Here is a 19,805-nt window from a genome sequence, read left to right on the forward strand (position 1 = left end):
TATTGACCTGAATTTTCAATAAAAATCACGTCTGCATTTTAATTTGGAACTGTAAAATTCATCCTTGGGCTCTACAAATGACCATATAATTAACTAGCAGATACTTTAAAATTAGAGAATTATTTACACAATACATTATTTTTTATATAACCACATGCCTTTACAAATGGTGAGATGATTGCAGGGTTCCCAGGAGCATCCAACACTTAAATTTGTGCATTTCCTTGCAACAGTAAGGAATTGGGAACCAAGGAACCATTCCCAAGGTTTTAAATACTTTACCCCCATATAAAAAATTACTGCTTCAGAAGACTGCATTCTCACCAAATACTGGTTTCTTCATTAGAATTACTAGTTTTAGGTACTCTTTAGTTAAATCTCTATTAATGACCTCACAAATAGCTATCATACCCATTTATTTAAATACTCAGAATGCTTCTAGCAAATGCGATCATAAGGATACTTACATGGACATAAATTGGTTGATTAATCAGCATTATGGGCTTAAATGCAAAAAACCAAAAGCGAGGAGAGCATTTAAATGCCACTTTTGAACCTGCATGTGCACTTTTTTGCACTTAGCTTCCTATTGAAATCCAACTCCAATATATCAAAACTCCACTCAAAGATAAGATAAGATTTTTTCTTAGGGGAAAAAGAGCTCTTCTCTGTGCCCTTTCCATGTTTCCTCACTATAGAAAAGGACAACATGAATCCTGCAGCATTCTCTGTCTCAATCTGCTTTATAATATGCTCACCTCCTTCTGCTTTTCCTTCTGCCTTTTCCTCTGCACCAAGTATCAAAGGAATCTCAGCTTCTGTTGTGCCTTCTTGGTTCAACAGTGGATCTGAATAAATTTGATAAAAAGATGAATAGTGAGGCTTTTCAGAACGGACATGAAAGGACTGACACCCACTAGAGACCTAGCCATGAAAAACACTGGCAGAGGAAAAGGATCTTTTCCTCCACGAGTACAAATAAAAAATCTGTCCAAGGAAATCCAAGGGGCTCTAGTTCAGAGCGAAGCCTTGGAGATACTGAACTTTCTGGGATTTAGGCACAAAATCCCATGTGCCTACTCCAAACATGGATGTTCACTGGGACTCACTGCAATCCCAGAGACACACACAGTCCATTCCCCACCCCTTGATGTGCTGAAGGCCAGGGTGGATGCAGCTTTGAGCAACCTGCCTGAGTAGAAGGTGTACCTGCCCATGGCAGGGGGGCTGAAACTAAATGATCTTTAAGGTCCCCTCAATCCCAGACATTCTGTGATTCCATGAGTCTACGTTAGCGTTTTTGCTTGTTAATCTTGCTTTTTGATCTCAAGACACAAGGAGTACCTTCTATTTCCATGCACGAATCTTGGGAATCTTCCCCAGTTTTTATCTCCTCATTTGCAGAAACATCCTGTTGTCCTGTTAATACAACAAACAGAAAATGGTACCAGGATGATGCTGCATGCAGGCAATGCTAAATTCATTAAAACAGAACATGAACTTTAGACACAGCATGGTATTCTAAGCCAAGTACTGCTTTTTTTTTCTAGTAAGTGAACCATGTTGGACACATTTTATATATGAAAATACCACTTAACAGTACTAAGCATTAAGTTAGTTAGATAGCTGCTCAAAACTGACCCTGCAGCACTTAGAGCTTTTCTTCTTTCGCAGCTCAGCCTTAACACTGTTTCTCATAGGAGCTGTTGTAAACTGCTTTGCACTTGATGGTCAGCAGAAGGAACAGAAACACCCCACAGGCTTTCAGAACCACAGTAACAACATGGTAACAGTGCTGTGCACCCAGGATCACTATGGCCAAACCTATTTAGGGACATGTGGCTTTCCCAGCAGCATCAGGGGTTACTGCCCCACAACAGACTGACACACCTCTACTAGCCAACAGCATTCCCTTAAGGTGGCAGAAGCCAGGCTGAAACCCACTGGTGCTGACACTGGAAGAACTCAAATTTCACACTGGTTTATCACATCTGTCTTAAAAAACTTTGACTAAGAACTTTACCTTTGGCTTGGTCTTGTTCACACATCACAGGATGCACTGAATCACCCTTCTGCGCGCCTTTGGAGTCTTTTGGGGAATCTGAGGAAAAAAAGCAAACAAACAAATAAATCCTGAAGCAGTTTTTATGCTGGAAAAGTAGACTTGAGTTAGAGGAACTCTTAGGTGCCAGCTTCATATTTGGCATTTTGATGCCGATTTTCTATCTGTTTAACTACAGTCTTATAAACTACAGAAGTGTATTTGTGGGTTCCAATTATTCAAATTGATTTCAGAATCCCTACCCTTACTGTGCAGTTTTTTGCTGGCAGTACAAACCTTAAACCAGGAGCAAAGAAGGATGCATAAGAATAATCAGCAGCACTACCAAGAATTTTATTCCTAATGAGTGGAGCAGCACAAATCTATGAGAAATAGCACAAACCACCTACGTGATAAATAAAGTGATTTATTATTTCTTTAGAATAACAGTTTTTCATGGTTGAATTTACAGAAACTTTAAATCTTTCCAGAAACAATAAATCCCATAAATCCCTGTGCAAATCCTAGCCTCATGTCACTTGATGACAAAGCTCCCAAGGTCACTATAGCCAAGAGTGCTTTTCTTTTTTGGGGCAGACTGTCAAAATGAACTGCCCAAAACAATGCTTGGAACCAGTGCCACAGTGAGACTTAAATTACACTTTGGCAGAAAGTCTAACTACTGTGCTATCTGGGGTCTTCATAAACACAGGGCATTACTTTGTTGCATCAAACAGCATTTTCTGACAACAGCCAGTTTTTGCATGAGGATGGAGAAATACATAATGCATAATTTCACAGCATTCAGATAATACAGCAATACAGACACTCGATTTAGTGTTTGCTCATCCTCTTCACAGATTTCACTGGATAAAGAGCTCTCTTTGAACCTCATTAAAAACCAGTGCTGATCTAACTGGATGTTGTGCAAACCACAGGGATAAGCCCACTCCAGGTCGTAGCAGCAGAAACAGATAATCAGTGTTTGTGTTCTCATGTGAGATGCTTTCTAAAATCCTGCTCAGTGGAAAAAGTAAGTAATGATGCCAAAAGATCTACAGCACATGATAATAAATTACATTTTGACAGTGCTTTTGCAGCTTAAATTCTGGAAGGTCCTTCTCAACAACATTGCTGAGCAAATCTTACAATATACCCAAGGATGCCCCTGTAAAACTCTGTTCCTGAAAGTGTCCAAAAGTAATCTCTGATGGATAAGCAGAAAGCTAGGTTGTTAATATCTGATCTAAATTTAATAATCTGTAGGAAAGGTATGTGCTAAAATTGTGTGGCTTTAATTAACTGCAAATAATCCCTCAAGGCAAATATTTAATTACCCGCACAGTTTCTTACTTCTTTCATGGCATGACAATAAGTTTAAAAAACCAAAGTTTGAAAGTAGAATAACTCACTGATGTACAATTTGCTAAACTTCATACTTGCTGCATTTTTTTTTTGCCCTGCTGCACCAGTCTTCCATACCACATTGTACAGTGAGGTTCAAAGGATTATTCCTATCAGCCTGAATTGGAGCAAAACTAAACTAGAATTTTATCAAACTCCAAGTTTAATCAAAAATCCAGTTGAAAGATCTCGTGGCACCAAAAAATTCTTGGTGGCAAAAAATTCTATAGGAAATTTTTGAAGCAAACTTGAAACACATTGAGGGAAATTCTGGCTTTGCTGAAGTTTTTGACAAAGCTCTCAGGATTTCAGACAAACCAAGATCTGTACTACCTGTAACTCTATACCCTAAATTAATATGATACAGCTGCATGCTTGTAGAAGGAATTGCATTGGTAAAGCTGGAATCAGAAGTCCTCTGCCTTGAGTGCCATGATGCCAGCACGTCAAGCAGCCAAAAGTGATGGTACAAAGTGATGCTGCGGTGGATGGAGCGGTGATAAGGGTGCTGAGACTTTCCTGAGGAAGTGTCCTGAGAAGGACAGCTCAGGGGCACAGGCGCTTGTCCTTTGCTTGTCACTCCTGAGCCAAGGATGACACAGGAGCAGGCAGGAGGCAGTGTTGTAGAAAGAGCAAAATAAAGCTTTATTCGAGAGAACCACATGGTTTTATAGGGTGATACAATAGATTTTGTTTGATTGGTTAACTAACAAAAACACCTCACACACTGTCCTTGAGAAGAACAGAAAGACAAAGTAGAAAAACATCACCAGCAGATTGCTCATACTTAAAAAGTTATCACATCCTTACAACTCCCTAAAAATTCTCACAAACCGTTGTGAGAAACGCTTCCTGTTTCTCTCTCTCTGTCCCATGGCATCCACATCTGCTCACACTGGCTAGCTGTTCAGTTCTTCCAGGAGGGAAGAGATGAGAGCCTTGTATGATGCTCCACAGAGAATAAACCTCTATTGTGACCAGGGCACACTACAAAAGGCGAAAGGTGCCAAGCACAAGAGCTCCAAGGAGGCAGGGAAAACAAGAATTTATATGGGAAAGGCAGGGGGTGGGATAAAACCCTGGGACCAATGGGATGAGGATGCAGAAGCAGAGCACAGGAGAAGTGTCAGAACCCAAGAAATTCCTCTGACTGCCCGTGATGACTCAAGCCCCTGCCTGGGGGAGCTCAGAGACCTCAGCACAGAACCCGAGACACCTGTGCCTTTGATTTTGACCCATGGAGCAAATTACCACCTTTATATGAAGAATTACAAGTCAACAGAGTTTAAGTAGAATAATAGTTAGTTTGTCACGGGGTGAAAAATAGATTTTTGGGCTTTTTAGAATGGGGGTTCAGGAGGCAAGATGGAGGAACCTGGCCATGTCCAGTCTTTCTTCTTCTTCTTCTCCTTGGCCTCCATCTTCTGCTGTGATGTTGGCACTTTTGGATTGGTTTAAGGTAGAAACTCACTGTCTAACACAGGTGATAGGTATTGGGAAGTTATGGTAAATAATGTACATGTAGTTTTTAGTATAAAAAGATACCACCTCAAAGTGGTCAGTGTGCCTCAGCCTGACCTGCCAGACAGACCTACAGCGAGTCAGAGAAAGAATGTTATAGATAAGAAATAATAAACAGCCTTGAGAACAGAAAAATCCTGACTCCTTCATCGACTGCTGGGCTGGGAAAAAGAAGCTTTTAGATATCTCAGAGTCACTCTGACCAGCAGAGATCCTGAGAGCGGAGAACCAATGGGGTAGAAGAAATCAGCACAGGGTCACAAAGGCCTCTGGGGGCTCACCCTCACCACAAAGTGCAGCAGCTTTTCCCTTTGCTGGTTCTCCAGCTCCCACAGTAAGTACGGTATCACCTGTGTTGGGAGGAGGAGACATGAGCAGCTCTGCCCCATCACTCCCTCATCCCACACCCATTGCACCTTCATACTCCCAGATTGGTGCCCTTAGGGTTCACTGGTGCTTCCTTTTTTCCCAGGATGAGTAATGAGTGCAACTTAATACAAAAATTGCAGCATCACTGGCACAATTATGTGCAGAGGTCAATGGATTTTAAGAACCCAATCTAATGGATTTTAAAAAGCCTTGTGCTTGGCTGATGTATGTGCCCCATCATGCTGCTGTTTCTCGTGCAACATCACAGATGGAGGGGTATCATCACTATTCCCACCTATGGGCACAGCTGGCAGTCTGTCCCATGGGCTTCATTCTCCAGGAATTGTAATTTTGTGTTAAACTTTCATTTTTATCATAAACAGTTATCCCATTGCTCCAGTGTTGGAGGAAGCAATGTAACTGCACTGAATTCCAAACTATTTCGGGTAATCTACAATGATAATTTTTTGCAAGTTGTTTTTTGCAAAGCTTACCTCTGAAAATAACAGACAATGGACAGAAGTTACTGCCTAGCTGTAAGAGTTGCCCAGTTTCATGTCAGCAGCAGAAACCTGTCTTGATTGGTTTTACCATGCAGATTCTGAGCTCCAAAATCCTTAATGTCAAGATCATATCAAAGGTTTCTTCTTTTCAAATCCAAATATTGCACTAAATATTCAAGCCAAAATGTTCAAAGACAGATTTACTTTTAGGATTAACAGGAATAAAATAAAGCAAAGGAATAAATCCAGATTTATGAAGCAAATCTGTGCCAAGCAAAAGTAAAACCAAAGGCAGTGATCAATAAAAGTGCTGATGACACACTACATTCGGTGTGCAGGTTTTCAGTAGGATAGGGGTATTCCTCAGGCTCAGCTGCTCCTCTGTGCCCACAGCCCTTTGGAGCCTTGTGCAAGTGTGTGCAAGGCCAGTTTTATAGTCCTGTATGATTCCAGGGTCTACAAGAGCTCTGGCTGTCCCTAAGGCTTTTGTTCACCTCTTACTCACCTGATTTTGTAAAATGGCATAAAGGAATGTTAGCCTTCTCCTAGAATAGTTAATTATCTGTTAATTTGTATCAGAGAATCCAAGGCAGGGTAGTCTTTCACAGCAAAGTATTGCTTATTTTGTTGATAATGTACAGACTGGGCACTATTTACTTTGGGACTGTTAAAGTTAACACTCCTCCAGTTAGGACTGAAACAACTCCTGTTTCTGATACCCCTCTGGAACACAATTCCTAATATCACACACAATGAACCAAACAGGAGATTTAATTGCATAAATAAGCCAAAGACAGGCCACATTTATCTGTTGCATATCAGGAGCTTAAGTGCTTGCTGAAGTCTGAGCATCCCTTAGTTCCCTCAAAACTCCTCCTTGCTGGCTGGAGTGGCAGTGTCCATGTCAGGAGAGCTTGTGTCTGCTACCCTCCATTTCATTGAAACAAGTGTCTTGTGGGACTGCGTGCTTGAGTCCACCTGAGAATTAGCCCCAGTCTCTAACAATCTCTTTACAAAATATTTAGGCTTTAATAAAGCTGATCAGAATACTCTGCAAGTATATTCCCTGCTCCTATCAACTGTATGTTGAATTCATCTCCAAGAAAAGCACGTAGCTTGCAGTAAAATATCAATCCTATCCTTCCTACCAATAGTCAGGTACTATTTTGTCTAAATCCTGTTCAAATCCCCAAGCTTTTCCATGCCATTCATTTTTTCTTTTGACTGTATAAGGCAATGCTGCTCAAACACGATTCTGCAAAAGCCAAGGAAGAGGGGAGATGGTAAGAACTGGATGTTAAGTGGTTTTAATGCTCTTTTAAAATTCACTTCCCCAGCTACTCTCTGTATGGCTTATTTACTGAGTGGTTTCTAATGTGCAGAACACCTGGGTCCTGTACACAGCACAGATAAATCACCATGTTTTAGGGAGCTGTAAGAAGATCAAAGAGGGAAAATGCTGGTCATTAGGTTCAGTACAGTTTATTCTTTAAAGCATGATACTGTGATAAATGACTGGAATATTTCCAGAGTGAAAGAAATCAAGCAGACATCAAAAAATACAGGTAATGGTGTGCATGGAGGCTTCCACATGATTAGAGTATTCTTTTGCCTCATAAACCGAGGAAAATATGTTAAAATGAAGTACTATAAAATGATGATTTATGAGAAGTTAGGAGGAGATTCTTGAGCTTTGACTTTAAAATGGTATTTTTATATCCACCAAGATTTAATTTTAATCTATCTTTATAACAGATTAGATTTATTGGAGCCCAAGTTTAAAAATGCTTGTTAAACCAGACCTTTTTAGGTGCAACAACTTGTAGAGATATTTTATCAAGTTTTCAGGTAAAAGACCAAAGAGTTCATCTCTGCAGGTGGGAGCACCAAATACTTCTCCCACCTGTTTGTGCTTAAAGCTGACAGAAGGGCATCTCACCTTCTGTCCACCTGAGAAATTCCAGGTGCAGCTGCTATAAAAACTGTGGGCATCCTTCTCCTGACATGAGGAGCAGGACCTGTTGTACAGGGCTCTGGGAAATGAAAAAGCTGAGAAAAACTTGATTGCCTTGGTTAGAGCCTGTCCAGGGGAATGGAGTGGAGGGAGGAGATGGAAGGGCAGGATCTCATGCTGGACTGATGGGAGCAGAGCTGAATGGCTCCAGGTCAGCTAATATTCAAAAATAAGGAGGATTTAAATAAAGCAGGTAAGTGGATTAGTGTTCACCATGGCAGATGCCAGTACTAGAGCAGAAACACCTCTCGAGTAGTTCAGGGGCTGGACCCCATCTGGATGCACAACTCCGGTGAGATTAAATGTGAAGAAGTGAATAACCCACATTACAAACAGCTCCCAGTGAACCCTGTGGAAGTTGTGAAGAGAAGTAGTGTCTGGTTGGATGGTGGTGCTGACATCCCTGGTGAAAAACCCCAAACCCCACAAATTAGCTTGTGTTAGCCAGTTTGCTTTCACAGGAATCCTTCTAACCAAGGGACAGGAAAATGTTATCACTTGAGTAGGCATGCAAAGCCGCAGGTATGGCTGAGGGTGTTGAAACTCTTTCATTGAAAAAGGTTCTTTTTCAGTTACCTATAATTGAAATTTTCCAGGCTGAAACTTTAGGTCTAATCATAGCCCAAGGGTGAAGTAAAAACATTTCCTTGGTAGCTGCTGAGTGCTCAAAATCAGGTCAGTCATTTAGATGTCTTAATATATACCTAAGAACTGATTTTAAATACCTCTTTCTGAACATATTGGCCTTTCAGTCAAATCTTTTTCATGTGCTTTCCAATGACTAATTTATGTCAATTTGCACAGCTCCTCTGCATTTGAAATGCTCTTTCAGTTTATCCCTTCTCAATCATTTCTGTATTTAGGACATCATGATTTTTCCATACTGAGAGCTACAGCTGGCCAAAGAGGAATTTAAACCCATTACATTTTACAGTTCAGGATACTTACCAGCTTCTGGGTTGCCCAAAGAGAATTTTTAGGGCTAACCCATAGCCAAGCAATATATCTAATTCTGTTTCTGAAAACACAAGCCCTCCAGCCAACTGAATCTGACTCCAGAGAATGCAGAAAAACAGTGACTTGCTTTCAATGGCACTCCCATACAAGCCCAGACTTTGGTGAACACCTGGAAATAATTAATCAATCACTTCTTTATTTTTAAAATTAATTAGTATATGATTTAATTTACTTGCCCTTCATATGAAAATTCAGTTCTTATTAAGTGCTAATGAATTATAATCAGTGTATTGTGCACAGAAACTTTGCACAGTAGGGATTTATGCTTCACCTGTACTAAATCCAGTTCCTTTTTATATTTTTTCCTGCCAGAAAGTCTAATCATTAAATTGGGTTAAATAGTAATTGGAAGAAGGGGCAACTGCGATGAAGATGCAGAACATTCTCTGACACACAGACATGCAGGTACACATCTCTCTTTAACAAAACATAAGCACAGGTTCAATCCTTCAATCCAATCTCTCCATATGATTTGGTCAGTTTAAAATGAGCTTGTAACCCCAGCAAAATCTTGTACAGACTGAGTGCAGCCTGCCTGATACACCCTTTATCTGCTGCATAAACACTGATGATTTTATTCACTTTGTTCTGCCCTTACACTTCATAGAAAGAAGCATCTCTCACTTGAAATATGCTGGATATAAAGGATCTACTTCCATATGCACAGTAATGGAGCACCTGCAAAGGTGCTGCCCAGAGATGTCAACTCCTTAAGGGTAAAAGAGTTTTTAAGTCTTTAAGGGTAAAATTGCAACAGCTCTTTGCAGACAGTGGGAAGAGAAACTTGGCACAGACTGGAATGAGAGGATACCTCTACAGTGTTGCATTGAAAATCCTGATATTCTTGAAATACTACTGTTCTCCCCCTTCCTGCAGCCTCCTCCCCCCCCTTTTTTTCTGGAAACAGATGAACACTCAAAAAATTCAGTTTGCTCATAGGCCATGTGCAAACTGGGTTTGTGTGGACTGTTTTTCCTGGACAGTATCTCTCCCATGGTAACAGAAGACATATAATTTTAGATTAATGTGAGATTTGCAGTCTCACAGGAGGTTTTCATTTTAATCAAAGCCCCTCAAGTGTAATTCCTCCACTGCCCCCAACTCTTATAATGAAAATCCCTTTCATGTTCCCATCCTCCCTCTCTTCCTTTAAAAACATGATAAAGAGGACTCACTCACAACAAAAATACTCCATCTTCATAGTAGCAGAGATGGCCGTGCTTTGTTTTGAATACCAGCACATTTTAGAGCAATAACTATATCAATGTATTTGCTATATTTTAATCCCAGAAATATGAGGAGGGGAAAAAAAAAAGCAGCAAAACTGCTAGTCAACTCTAATTGGACTCAAAATCCTTGTTTTGGTGCAAAGGGAGCTGACATTTGAAAGACCTAAATTTTCATAGCAGGACAGAATGGTTTAAACGATGCATTTTGGGAATATGCAGCTAGACTTCTTTGGCATAAATCTTTTACAGTAATTAAGTGGAAGGACTGGGAAAACATAATTTCTTTAAATGCTTTATGTCCTGTTCATTTAGTTGAAAATGAACTAGAGAAATGAGTATGTTCCAGAACTTGGAGGTTTTAGCCTTGTTAACTCAGTGGGCAAACAATTTGAAAGCTGGAATTTGTTTCAGGAGCATCAGGTGTTTTCAGAAATGCCAGGATTTTGTAAAAGTGCGATTTCTCAAGAAGCAGCACTTTTTTATAACAGTAGTATTTATTTTAAAAAACCCTCAAAAGCTGAAATTATAGAAACATTGAAGAATCACAGAGTGGTTTGGGTTTTAAGGGATCTTGAATGTCATTTTATTCCAACCCCACAGCAGGGACACCTTCCACCAGACCAGGCTGCTCAAAGTCCCATCCAACCTGGCCATGAACACTTCCAGGGATGGGGCATTCACAGCTTCTCTGGGCAACCTCCACCAATGCCTCACCACCCTCACAGTAAAAATCTGCAAACCTGAGAATCTACCCATGGAAATAAGGATTAAAACCATGGCCTGCTCCATGGTGGCCTTGCTGTTCAAAATTCTTGTTTCCATTAAAAAAAAAACTAGCAAGCAAATATGAAAACATGGTCTTAGCTTTTCTTTCTTTTCTTTTTCAAAAAACTTGTACAGTTTTACAAACAAAATCTATGGAGGAGAGTTTGTCTCACTCCTTTTTCCCTACCAGATGCTTCCCATCTTTCTTATGAGCAGAGGTAGAACATCAAAGAGATGATGCACTTTGGATCTCTCAGGGCACTATCTCTTCTGTCAGCCTCTCAAGAGAAGAGGGGAAAACATTATGTATACTCTTAATATATTATATGAAAAGTGAGACTCATCACACAAAGATGATTTCTTCTCTAAGAAGAGACTTCTAATGCAATAATGTAAAAACCTGGAGGGCTTACACACTGAGAAGCATATCAGAAGACAGCCATCTTCTTTGTTAGGAACGTTATTAGGAACACTCAGAACAATACCAATTTGTTGGGATCACTAGCTGACTGCAGATGGAAAAGGGAAACCCAAACCCAAAGCTTCCCTGTGACCCTCACATTGTGAAACAGAGAAAATGGGGATTCTTAGAGATACAGAATACACAAACAGGCCAAATGTCATCAAAACAAGAGAAATTAATGACAGGCTATCACCAACCATGCTGGGGTTGAATCCATCACTATTTCTGCCTTCCACTAGCCTTGCCACGACTTCAATTTGTGATGTATCAAAAGCAAAAGCCAGTGCTCCAGCAAAGGTTTGTGGTTCTTTTTTTCCTTTGCAGCATCAATCAATCTGTTAAAAGAGCACTTAAATCAACCTGCACAAGGCTTTGAACTCATAATCAGGTAAGTATGTACGCTGTCCAGCATGTGGCTTTGAACAAAAGGGCAGGATCTCACACCCTGTCACACTTATCTAGAAAAATGAGAAGAGAGTCAAGTAGTGATGCTGAATTAAACATTAAATCTTTTAAAATAAATAAGTTAATGGATGTTAATAATTATGTTATCTCAGTAAAATGCATGAAAATTTTCTGTTAGTCTTTCTTGAAGGCCATGCTGATGGATTGTATTTATTATAGATAGCATAACTCCTGTTTTGGATTACCAGTAGCAAACATTTTGTATAGCACCCAGACTTCTTCCTGATGTACCCCCACAAAAATGGTAAAAAATGTAGACCAGCACAAGCAACTAATAGCACGATTATTACAGAAATATCAAAAACTATACAGCTGTGCACTGGTTCCAATCTGCTGGTAAACCAACAACTCCACAGGAAAAATCTCAGCTTGAAACATTTAAATTAGATAATCTCTCTTGTTTCCTAAACACCCTGTCATTTGGTCCTGTGACACTTTTAAATATTTATTACAAACTAAATTATCTGAGTGCCCAGCACAGTCTGCACAAGATAAACATTACTTTCTGCCTCTCTATTATGACTTCATCTCCTCCTGTCTCCTCCTGATGTGTTTATAGCTATTGCGTTTTTCTTTTCCCGCATCAGGAGAGCACTGAGCAGGGAGCTGATATTGCTGAGATAGATGTTCATGCTGAACTATATGCTTGTGAATCACCCCAGTGAGCCCAATCCTTTATTTTGGATGTGTCATGTATGATATTTTAGTATTACCTCTGTAACAAGAGGACTTACAAATTTGTGGCATCTCTCCTACCAGCACAGTTGGTACCAAGTACTTCATTACAAAGATTTTGGAAAATGAAAATGCAAGCATTTCCCTATTTCTGTATTGTTTAACTGTGATTTTGGCTATTTCCAGACAAAGGAAATAAACAGTTTTGTTAAATGTCCTCTTGGGATGGGATATTTCAAAACACAATTTCCAATCTTTACCTTTATTCTCACTCAGCTCAATATCTTCTGATGATAGGCTGGCTACAGCTGAAGGTTTTGTTTCACCTGTAAGAACAAGGGAAATGAAAGAGAATTTCCTTAAATAGAAAACTGATGAACCACTTTACTGAAAAAAGTGTTGGGCCTTATTGAGACAAGATATTGCACCTGAATTTCATTTACTGGGCTTCCATCCATTCCCTGGCTATTACTGGTCTGATCATCTTCCCTAAGCAAGATGTAATCTAACATTCCAATGCAGCCAGGTTAAATCTGTATTTCAATTTCTCATAATACAGAGAGAGGAACAGTTAATGGTTTCATGGGTATGTTGGTATCCTATTTGCTCTGAGATTCATTTTTTCATTTAATCCATATATTTTGAGAAAAAACAATTAAGTCATTCTTAAATAGAATCAAGTCCATGAATCCCATTGGAATCCAAATAACTAGATGCAAATGCTTTCCTGAAAATAGAAGCTTTCGTGAATCAGGCCTGAAATTAGAAAGTCCCTAAAAATCTGCAGCTTGGAGTTTTTTAATAATAGAGCATGCAGGTAAAACTATTGTAGTTGATAGATACAACTGGTACCTGAACTTAAATCAATAGTGGAAGTGAAAACATTTTATTTTCTTGCTAATTTTTATAGTTCTAAAAATCTATATAAGCTTTCATTTTAATTTCTAGACTTTAATTTCTTTCAAAAGAATGTTGATGATTCTGGTACTTTTAACTAGATCTAGTACTTTTAACTAGATTGAAAGAAGAGCTCAGAACCACCTGCCATGTTGTTTTTCCATGTGTTAATCTCATGATGAAAGACTTGAGGCCAGACTTTTAAAAAAACCCCAAACAGTTTAAAATTTTCAGCCTTTTCAGACTACTACTGTTTTCTCCACTACAACAGTTTTCTTTATAATATATTTTCCTGATAATATCATGATATTTTTCATTATATTAAGAATATAAAAATTTTTATGTAATGGACCAGGTAAGAGTAGAACATCAGATTTTTGTCCTATATTTTCTTTCACAATATTGAAGTATATGATTGGTCACATTCAGAAGAAGTTTATGCCTTTGGTATAGATAATACAAATAAAACTTCAACATTTGGTGGGATTGCTCCTAACAGTGGTCACTCATGGTGTTCAGAAATCTTCTAAGCATACAACTGTGTACCTTGGGAAATCAGGTCATTTTCTACTGCCAAGAAGGGGCGAGAAAGCAGCAACCTCAAAGTTCCTGGTGATGCTTTGTCTCTGCAGTGCACAGAGCAGAAAACAGCAGAGACTCACTGAGTGGATGTAACCACCTGGGCTAAATGTGGCCCTCTCTGTTCCTGCCACTCTGTAAACCAGGAGGGAAAATTGCTAAACCAAATCATTTTTTTCCTGCAGCACCATTGGCCCGTGGTCAAGGAGGCGACTACTGGGCTATGAGTGGCCATGACATTATCTTCAGGCATGTACCTAAATCCCATCCCTAAAGTGTGACATTTTCTGGATCTGGGACCTCAAGTGTCTGGATCTTTTATTTGACATTCTCCATGAGAATAATGAAACATGAGTACCAATACAAGATAGCAAAAGAATGTATATCAGGGCTCTGATAAACCAGCTCTGACAGCTCATGTTGCAACAAGTCATAACAAGCAGTTTTGAAAAAAAGACAATGCATTTAAAACACCTACAGCAAAGTAGTAGTTTCAAGAGGCAAATATTCCTTAATTCTCTTGGGGGGAAAAAAAGAGTATTTTATTCAATCAAACTGAAATGCTCACCCCATCAGAGTGACTATCACTGACAAGCACAGAGGGCTGTATTGGGTGTCTGCAGATGCTATAATCAGGTTTAACAGGAACCTCAGCAACTGGAGCCAGGAGCTCCAGGCAGTGTTAGCTCTTAGGCGAGCTAGCAGTCAAGCAGTACTTGGTAAAGTTAAAAGCTCAAAATTGCTTGAAAAAAGACATGCCACAGTCTAGTCAGAGATTCAAAAGAGAATCTCAATTCACACAGAATAACTCATTCTTCTCCCTGGTCCCCTGGGCCTATTTAAAATACAACTAGCATGAAAGTGGAAAAATCAGGGAAGGAGATGTGGTTGCCCTCCAGCACTTACAAAACACCACCATACCCTTATCTTGGGGGAGGATAAAGTTTGCTGAGGTCCATGGGAATCTATTTTATTCTGTAATACTGAAAAAAATACTGTTTTCTTCTGGCTTCACCTTGCACTGCCTGCCCTGCATTAGGAGGCAGAAAGGTGACAAAAAGGACATGGAACACAGAGGGACTTCAAGCAGGGCCAACATCAGATGTGAGCACTCAGCTGCAGAACAGGAAGGCAGGGAGAAAAGCTGCCTCTTTACCTACACAGTGGCCAATGCACAGGATGGGAAGAATTCCCTCATTCAATGGACTTCTCATTACCACAGTAAAGGAAATAAATCAGGTAAGTCAGGAATCCAGGCCTTCTAAATTTATCTGGTGTGGTTGCTGTCTGGCTGCCTTCAGCTCAAGGAATTCCCAAGAAAACACTTTTACTCCCTCTGGTTTAAATATGTTTAAGGAACATTCTGCATTACAATGGGAAAAAAATCCTAATCACATGTAATAACAGTGTGCTGCATGGAATACTACAGTTAAAGAAATACTTAAGAAAAAAGGGAATAGACAGACATTTCAATTGCCACTTTAGGTCTTTTGGTAACTAATTCTTTCTAGATGTCTCTTGCAAAGAACAGAGTTGTGCAAACCATAAACAATCAGACAACAGAACAGAAAAAAAAAACCAAGCAGAAAAAAAATGAGTACTCCATCCCTTGTGAGCATGGAGGGACATATATTCCCACACTCTGAACTCACTATAATTTATAAGTGTGTCACCTGCAAAACCCACCACTTGTGAACTCTGACATTCGCTCACAGCATGTGCAATATTTTTCTCTATGAATTTAAATCTTTATAACCATTATGACTTGTGCAGACAATTTTTTAAAACTTGAAAATACCCTTTAAAATATTCAGGAGTTGAGTTTTCACCAGAAGGAGCCTGCTGCTTGCTTCCTCCTTTCCCAAATTTCTTTCTCTCACTCCTATTCTATGCAGAAGGGAAAAAAATATTCCTTGTGAGAGGATTAGCAAGATTAGCCACCTTAAAGGGAGAATGTAGAGCTGGTAAACTGGAGAGGGGTCTGCATTCCTGCACTGCAACACATTCATTCATAAGGAATGAAGATTCAGTCTTTAATGGGAGAATTGCTCAAGACCTGAGTTAATCTGGTGAAAATGTATAAACATTCCCCTTCAAAAGCACTGACTGAGATTATTGTCCAACAAAGTGGATAAAACGTGAGACAGGCCTTTAAGGACCTGGGCACAAACCTGATTCTTGGCTCTGGGTCTTATTTTCATCGCTGTTTTGCTTATCCACTGTGCCATTGCCACCTATTGAGAAAAACACATAAAAATTATTTATGAGATATATATCTTTTTATTGGTACCTGGAGCACTGCAATATTAATTGTAACCAATTTAGCACAAACTGCTAATTTACAGCAAAGCCCTGTGACAAAAAAGGAGAGATGTAAAGGTAAGCTGAAAAAAACCTTCCAACAGGACCAGTTCCATTTAAACCAGTCATGATTTTTATCTCAAGTAGAGGATTATAGATTTTTATCTCAATAGGCTCATTGCAAATAACAACACTAAATAGAGGGACATTTCCTTAAGCACAGTCCACAATAAATGAAATTGTTGCTTTAAGTTCTATGTATTTTATAAAGAGGTTTTTTCCTAAGGTTATTTTCCTCCTGTAACATTTCAACAGAATTCTTGGGCTATGTTTCTGACCTGCAGAACTTACTCCCATACCTATGGACAGTAAGAATCAACTGAATTGAATTTTAAAGCAAAAGCCACAATGCCACTTAACACACAGTATAAAAATGCGTCACAAATGGCTGTAATGAAGAGAGCACATCAAACCAAAGTAAGATTGCTAGGACTGAATGAATTTTCCCCTTTTAACATTCACATTCATTCCCAATTTTCTTCACTACTTCACATTCATTACCCACTTTCTACCCTCCAGCTCCCTTTTGGAAGGCAGGCATCAAACAGCAAATAACCACTGAGAATGGGTAATACCCTGAAACATATCTATGGGTCTCTTAAACTTTGTTTGCCCTGATTAGAAATATAGCAGGATTTCTTTGTTTTCAGGGATGGAAAAGGCTCTTTTAGCTTCATAACAACACGATAGTCTGCAGAGCTGCATGCAGGATTGGATGCCATGGCCACACTCCCTGCTTTGCAGCAGCACAACAACAGCTGAGCACCAGCCTTAATGAGGTATTTGAAAAGTTGACTGCTGAGCATATCCATTGTGAGAAGGGAAATTCATTCCCAGGCCTGGAAATGTCCTGATAATGATACACAATTTTTTGTTCCCTGTGATCTTTGCTGGCTGCTGGGTTTTCTGATTACAGCTTCTCTAAAACAACACAGCTGAAGCTCCTTGTGTCGGCCACCTTGCTTTTACTGAACACGTGGAACCTGGTGATGGGAATAGCAGTGGTCCAAGAGTGATTGGGTGGATGGAAGGAGAACAGAGAGAGCACATATTTTCCACAGGCAGATGTACATCTGGTGGCACACTGCACCCAGCTGACGTTTAAAGGCTGAGGTATGATGCTTTCCCTCTTTCCAGCAGGCAATTCTTCCTGGCATCCAGCAGATGGGACTAGTGGAGAATTATTTCCAAGGCTGGCCCTGCACAGAGCTGCTCTCAGGAGGAGAGGAGATGGAGCAGGAGCTTGACACCCCTCACCTGAGAGAAGAGAGGTGGGCAGGGTGCAGCTGATGGCCCTCAGTGGGGACTTGGGCTCCCTGCCCTCCTGGGACCTCCTTGTATGAATTCTAACCTCAATGGATGACTTGCCATAGTGATTTCTTAGCACACTAGTGAGCTCTAACCCGTAAAAAATTGCATTATATGGATGACCAAAATGGACTGACAGAAGGGTTTTTCTTTCCCTGACTTGAAATCAAAAGGTGTTGTTTTCAAAGTCACTGTTCTGCCTGTCCACACACAATAGGAGGACCACATGGGAAAAAAAAAACAAGTTAGGTTAATTTATATCTTAACTTTTATCTCCCCCACCCCTTTTCTCTGAAAACACAGGCTTGGTGCCATCAAGCTATGCAGCAAGCAATACATAAATGAAGACAGTCCTGTAACACAGCAGTGCAGCAGCACTGGAAAAATCTTTACCAATAGGTCAGAGCAAAAGAGATTATTGCATCACTGTAAAATGAGCAGTGCCAAAGCATCAAGGATTCAATTATGGTCAAGTGTGACATTTTTCACTCTATGCAGAAAGAGCTTCACAACCAGAAAAAGCAGGTCAGGCATAAATGTAACTACTGATATATAAATGAAATTAATTCTAGACATTACCTTACTGAATTCACAATTTAAAACTCCATTTCCAGATGATACTTGTTTCTACATCCATTATTATGACTATAAGCACAACTTATTTGACTAAAACCACGTATTTCAAGGGTTCATTCATATTTATGGACAAGGAACTATATCTCTTGCTTAAGTCACTCAGAGAAAACTTAAACTACAAGAGAAAGTTTAAATGATCATCTGGTTTGGTAGATTATCAAGTAAACCACAATTTCACAATTCTAAATGTATTATTTCACTGGACATTCACTGTTTAGAATTGGTCTCATAGAACCTAAATTACAACTTTCTCAACATGTTTTCACTTCATTTTGTTTCTTTAGAAAGAAAAATGAGAAAGACTTCAAGCAGAAACTTCACCTCTTGCACTCTGACCCAATCCAATAGACTGACTGGATCATGACATGAAAATTCACCTTGATCAGTGCACTGACAGTAAGGGCTGTGCCTGGCAAGTGACTTTGGCAGAAACAGAGAAATGGAAATGCTAAAAATTAAGACTGGACAAGTGATGCTCAAATAAATGACTTGCAGAAGGAATGGTTAAGCTCTGCTTGGCCTGGAGTATCTATTTATCTTGTGAGAAGGGATGGAAGCAGAGCATGAACACGCTGACAAGAAAGCAAACTATGGAGTGGAGAAGCGACTAATCCCAAAGTCTTTGGCAAACAGGTTTTTCCACTTATAAAAAGCCCTTCTAATGAGTCTCTCACTGAGTGCCTTTGACTGATGAAGAGTCTTTCTGCAGTTATTGCTCTTCACTGGAACAGGGTGCAGAGCAAATGGAAAGGCTTTAAGGAGCACGTCCACAGGCAAAGAGCTGGAAATACATTTTACAATTTACAATTTTTCCATCATATTTTTATTCACCCCTGGCTCTCCTTTTCTCCAGGCAGAAAAGCCAGAGCCAGTACATTTTCCTTGAGTCTTCCCCATGACATTATTTATAATAAAAATGTCTTTTCCACTGGATGGCTTCTACAGTATCTGCCATCCTTCTTTTCCCACTACTGCAGCAATCAGTGATTGTATTTCCTTTAGGTGAAAGCTGTCCTCACAATATTTGCTTTTCTATTACACTGGTAATTGAACAGCAATCTGTCACTCACTCCAAAGGAGATACAAAAAGTGGCAAATGACATCTAGTGTCATTTTAGGCCAGAAAATGTAAATGATTTTGAGCCACAGCACAAGACAAATGGGAACATCTGTTTCTTTTCCCCCTGGCATGACAGTCAGCTCTAAAAAATAGAAGTTTGAGGATTACAGTAGTACTGTACAAACAAAATAAGCACATCAGGCACTAAAATACCTTCTTCTGCCCATATATTCTGCTTTCTCTTGCCAAGTTCACTACTGCCTGATAGGTTCTTGCTGTCTTCTACTGGCATTTTCTTTGAGGTCATCAAGAAAATCCATTCCCCTTCCCCCTTCCCCAATGTTATATTTAGTACAAAGGAGGCTAAACAAGGATCAATCAGTGTGCTCAGCAAGCTGGCAAAGTGGCACTTCTAACTGCAGCAGAAAAGAGAATTCTCCAGGAGTGCCTGCCCACTTGCTGCCAGGAGAGGTATTCAGCATGCCCAGTGAGGTGCCA

At 39.7% G+C, this 19,805-nt stretch overlaps 1 protein-coding gene across 7 annotated transcripts in view; it reads right to left on the reverse strand.

Moving 5' to 3' along the window:
* MACROD2 (mono-ADP ribosylhydrolase 2) overlaps nt 1–19,805 on the reverse strand; it is an 849,382-nt gene that overhangs the window by 32,534 nt on the left and 797,043 nt on the right. For all 7 annotated transcript variants that reach the window (XM_074536851.1, XM_014268149.3, XM_074536850.1 and 4 more), the window contains 5 exons: nt 16,114–16,176; nt 12,727–12,792; nt 2,024–2,101; nt 1,345–1,419; nt 759–848 (listed from right to left, as the gene is read on the reverse strand). In XM_074536851.1, coding sequence (XP_074392952.1) covers nt 759–848; nt 1,345–1,419; nt 2,024–2,101; nt 12,727–12,792; nt 16,114–16,176 — 372 coding nt within the window. The remainder of the gene's footprint in view (nt 1–758; nt 849–1,344; nt 1,420–2,023; nt 2,102–12,726; nt 12,793–16,113; nt 16,177–19,805) is intronic.

The sequence above is a fragment of the Zonotrichia albicollis genome, chromosome 3 (genome assembly GCF_047830755.1).
Source record: "Zonotrichia albicollis isolate bZonAlb1 chromosome 3, bZonAlb1.hap1, whole genome shotgun sequence".
Lineage (NCBI taxonomy): Eukaryota > Metazoa > Chordata > Aves > Passeriformes > Passerellidae > Zonotrichia > Zonotrichia albicollis.